The sequence below is a fragment of the Carex rostrata genome, chromosome 23 (genome assembly GCF_964058835.1).
Source record: "Carex rostrata chromosome 23, lpCarRost1.2, whole genome shotgun sequence".
NCBI lineage: Eukaryota > Viridiplantae > Streptophyta > Magnoliopsida > Poales > Cyperaceae > Carex > Carex rostrata.
In genome coordinates, this window is record NC_135940.1 from 6645149 (window position 1) to 6649872 (window position 4724).

Below are 4724 nucleotides of genomic sequence, written 5' to 3' on the forward strand. Positions count from 1 at the left end.
ATTAGCCAAATCCTATATAGGACTTGGCTACGGTGCTATGGGTTGCATAGAGGCCTCCCGTGCTACGGCTCAATATTCGAGTTTTCAAAATCCTAACGGTTGATCCGAACCGTTCATCTTGTTGTCCATATTAATATGTGACTGGAGACCAAATTTTACATTTTTTGGAAATTTTTTACTATTTTTTTAGATTTATTGAAAATCATTATTTTTCAGACAAATCTGGACCATAAAAAATAGACTTTACTCGTATCTTTACCCATAAAAAAATATTTATTTGTATCCGTACCTAATAAGTTTAAAAAAGAAAAAAAAAATATTCATACCCGTCTTGTGAGATACAATACAAATCGATAAACGAATAAAAGGGTGTCATTGACACCCCTACTTACAAGTAATCTTCATTAATTAATTCCTAGAATATTATCATATCCCAGCAGATGGTGCCAATAAGTTAAGGCAATGGATGTCTGTCCGCAATAAGGGGATGACAGAGACCCTATGACTTAAGTAGGAGGCAATTTATAAGCATTAATTGTCAGTTGAACAGGGAATTTAGAATTTTAGATAGATGCTCAGAACCTTCGTGTGTGTGTGTGTGTGTGAACAAGTAGCCAGTGCTGGCTCCTTCAATTAGCAATATAAATTTAGAATCCTTTTTTTCTACAACATATGCGTTACTAAAAACGAATATCTAAAGAAACCCCAACTTACACCATACAGCATTGCCGAAGAAAATTAAAATGAAAAAGAAAAGCACTAGCATATATATATACAGCTTACGAGTAGTTCGATTCTCCCTCACGACTTCACAGCTTCTGCGAAGGTTTTCAAAAAAAAAAAGAGTAACCGGCATAGAAACACAGTAGACTGTTTTGTATGTTGTATTGGCAACAAACAATAATTGTACCACAAATCAGATGCTCTCACTGAAATCAACCCGACTCCAGCAGGTCGTTCTGATTTGTGTGTTGTATTGGCAAAAAACAATAGCAAATAATAACCAAAGTATTCCAATAAATCCAGTTCTCATAAAGTGGGGAACAGAATCTAGGATATAATGTATAGACCAACTCTGTTCCCTGCGCATAAAAGATTGGAAACCTTGAAATAATGTGGTATGTAATGTAATAGTCTCTATTTATTGCTAGAATGTCCCTGCCAATGCTCCAGCTCTACTGTCACATCAATTTAAGACCATTGAACAGAAAAAGACAGCATGACCGACAAATGTGGGCAATGTCCCATTATGATTTCTCAATTCACACTTTGACACGAGCTTCAAATATTTCTCGCACAGTCGCACTCAGAATTCAGAAACCTATTTTTTATACATTTAAACGCCCCGGAACACGAATGCGTATACTCTGCATTGCATTAACTCAAAAAGGAATCGATTGAGTTAATAAATCTTAACCGTCTAATTTTAAACAGAGCCAATCCAACTCCTTCTTATGATATAGGGGCCTTAAATATTACTGCAGATTTAATCTACACGAATCTTAAAACAGATCGGATAGTCAAGATTTATTAACTCAAAATATTCCCTTTTGAGCTAATGCAGAGGATACAAATTCCCGGTACACAGCATGTTTTTAGATGCTTTTCGTCAGAAAAAACCCCGTGTTTTTTCGTAGAGGGACGGAGCTGGCGTCACTCAGAACCTAAAATGCTCTTAGCAAAAATCATAATTTAATATAAAAAATATCAGAATCACACCTAATAAATTATCATACCATATTGAAATCAACTAGATGATAGCCATGGTACAACAAGCTGATTCTTAGATAATATTGTTTCTTTGTGTTTTCGTAAAAGAAAAGAAAAAGTATGAAGTAAACAAAAAAGTGCCATCAATACCAGTTCCCTTAGCCAAACAGGTATAGCTTGTACAATTACACAATATACAAAACAAACAATTTGGAGCAGATCAAACACAATCCACAACCAGCAAAAAGAAGCTTAGAAGCCCAACACGAGTGCGCATATTTCGCGAACTGAGAAGGCCGAAAACAGGGCTAGAAGAAGGAGCGCTTACTCGGGACCCGACCGACAGCTCTCATAAAATTAGCCAGCTCCAGCACTTTGGCCACTTTCAACCCCCTTTTCGCTTCCGCAGACGCCCTTCTCTCTTCCGCTTTGCGGTGCGCCTTTGCCACTGTATTCTGGGTCTTCTCAAGTGCCTTGGCTCTCTGCTCCTCTAACTTCCTCTGAAATAAAATTAATTATCAGACCACCAAAAACCTTGCAACAACTTAAAAAATATGTATATATAAAACCTTGCAACAAATTCCTATAAATTTTTTAGATAGGTAATAAATCACCTGATCTAAAGAATCTAGCCCATTCAGAAGTAGTGATTTTCTATCTATCTATCTAAAAAAATATTAAAAAATTTATAAAAATTGTAAAATTTAGTCCGCAAATATATTTTCATACAAAAATCTGTTTGAATCGACTGATTGGACTTTGAAAACAAAAACATTGATCCATTGTACGGACCAATTTGCGATGTGCATAGTGCCATAGCCTCACTACATAGATCAGGTCTGTTCCTGACTTCCTGTGACCAGAGTGTGCCAGTAATTTCTGAAGATCTTTTTCAAATTATCATAATTTCATTCTAGTTTGCATTAATATCTGATATTAGTTTTGAGATTTCTATTGAAGATCAAATCTAAATTGACATTTATATATTGATATTTGCTATATAAAGAGCAAAAAAAAAACCTCGATTTTCTTGAGCCGTGCCGTGGCAACCTCGACCTGCTCGTTCTCCCAGCTGTTTATAACCACCTCCTCCCTCTTAAACCTGTTATTAACCTTAGCTATCTCCTCTGACTGCCATGCGGCTATTTTGGTCTCTGTTTCCTCCTTCTTCACCTGTACAACCATTACCGGTGACTCCCCCTCTGATCGTGCCACTTCAGATTCGGTGATACGAGACGAGATGATCGGATTATTATCAGGCACGATCGCAAGCGGATTTGTTTCCACAAAGTCGTCCTCGCCTATGGAAATCAGAAAAGAAGACAAGTTCAAAATTCAATAAGACTTGAGTTCAAAGACAAAAAAAAATTTCGCTCACATCATCGAAGCCTATATAATTTTTTTTTAATTTTGAGTTATATTATTTATGTGTTTGATATTTAAAATCTGATGTTAATCTTTGTTGCTAATTAATTAATTAATTTAATAACCGGTACAACAGTTGATAATCTCGGTTGATTTTACTACTAGATACCCTTAATAACCTCTAAACCAATACAGAAATTCACATCAGAAACCATTTCCCCTCTCCCAAAACCCTAAAAAAATAATAACAAATAAAAATAAAGGCGTACCAATTCTTGCGAGACCATAATTTTCAGAGTTATCATTACTTCCATCATTATTACTACTATTATTATTTTGCAAGGTGGATCCAGCGACAACCATGGCGTTGAATTCTCTGCTCATAGAACTGAACTGCTCGCTGAGAGTCGAAGAGTGGTGGCTCCCGGCCTCCCACGATTCCTGACGATGGGGCCGGCCTTGGCTCGAAGCCGGCGGGCTCAGAGCGTGGATGTCTCGCACTTCAGGGATGTCGACGACGACGACGTCACTCTCATCGTTGCTTCTCGGGGGTGTTGTAGAAGGGTTTTGATCATGCAACATGTGTGTTGTTAGACAAGCAGGGGTTGATTTGAATAAAAGGGATTAGAGAACATGGGATTGATTACATGGGTTTTGTAATTGCAATTTGGTGTGTTTAAAAGGGGGGTTTTAAGGAAGTGACAGGAAATAGGTGAGGTGTCTGAGTGAAGAGCAGAGAGGATTGATTGGTTTGTTAAATAAACGGACATGAGGGCCTGGAGAAACAGAGCATCTACTGTTTCTGTCATTGTCCCTGGCTATCGTGCTTTTGGTGGTAAATGCAAAAGGAAAAGGTGAATACTGAATAGCACATCACTCTCCTTTGTTTTGGCAACTTAAGGATTTAACATGAAAAAAAAGAAAAAACTTGTGGATTTAACCGAGTCAACGACGCAGCGTAGACTTATTTATTATATGATTATATCCATTGAAATTTTAAAGATATTATATATTATTTATTCATGATATTGGTTTTCTTAGAAATTGACTCGAATATTGTAATATTGGAGGCTAATTTAATTCTAGCATATGGTCAATTTTTATGGTATATATACTTGATATTTAAAAATATATATATTATTCAAATTAAAATTTTATAATTATATCAAAATTTGATTAAATTTAAAATTTAATTGGTTATCCATCATAAGTTCATTAGAACTTCGGTATCTATTTTTTTTGGAAAGTTACGTCTTTCGAATATGCCAACAATTTTTTCATGCAAAATATGTCTACAATTTTTTAGTTTTCTAACTTGAATAATACATCAAATGATTGTACATCGGAATTAAATGTAGGTTAAAACTATCAATTTGTACATGCATAAAATGCAAGAAAACAGTATATATTACCATGCCTACCGGTTTTATTTTGTAATTGTAATATTAAATTTATTTTATTAAATTTTCCAGAGATAACGGAATTATAGAGAAATCAAAATGGATCAGGCAAAACTTGCTAGATAGGATCACCATGAAACTACCCTTTTAATTTAGTTCTATATTAAAAAAAAAATACTGTTGCCTCCCATTCTATTCCTCATATTTTGCTGATAAATTATAAAACATAATTATCATTTCCAGCTCAGC

The 4724-nt window shown here is 35.2% G+C and overlaps 1 protein-coding gene and 1 long non-coding RNA gene across 2 annotated transcripts; one reads left to right on the plus strand and one right to left on the minus strand.

Moving 5' to 3' along the window:
• Positions 1-1848: 1848 nt before the first annotated feature.
• LOC144574613 (remorin 4.1-like) lies at positions 1849-3657 on the minus strand. Its single transcript, XM_078324619.1, has 3 exons — positions 3345-3657; positions 2731-3011; positions 1849-2210 (listed from the first exon to the last, which is right to left on the minus strand). Exons 1-3 carry the CDS (start codon positions 3655-3657, stop codon positions 2019-2021), a joined length of 786 nt encoding a protein of 261 aa, XP_078180745.1. The 3' UTR covers positions 1849-2018.
• Positions 3591-3802, plus strand: LOC144574614 (uncharacterized). Its single transcript, XR_013518267.1, has 2 exons — positions 3591-3726; positions 3759-3802. It is a non-coding gene; the product is annotated as an uncharacterized LOC144574614 (long non-coding RNA).
• Positions 3803-4724: the final 922 nt, after the last annotated feature.

Excerpts from the sequence above, each read along its gene's own strand:
- LOC144574613 (XM_078324619.1), bottom strand. The coding sequence starts at position 3,657 with ATGTTGCATGATCAAAACCCTTCTACAACACCCCCGAGAAGCAACGAT. Across the intron at positions 3,012-3,344 it reads TTATGGTCTCGCAAGAATTG|GCGAGGACGACTTTGTGGAA; the intron begins GTACGCCTTTAT and ends TGATTTCCATAG. Across the intron at positions 2,211-2,730 it reads CACGGCTCAAGAAAATCGAG|AGGAAGTTAGAGGAGCAGAG; the intron begins GTTTTTTTTTTG and ends ATTTTATTTCAG.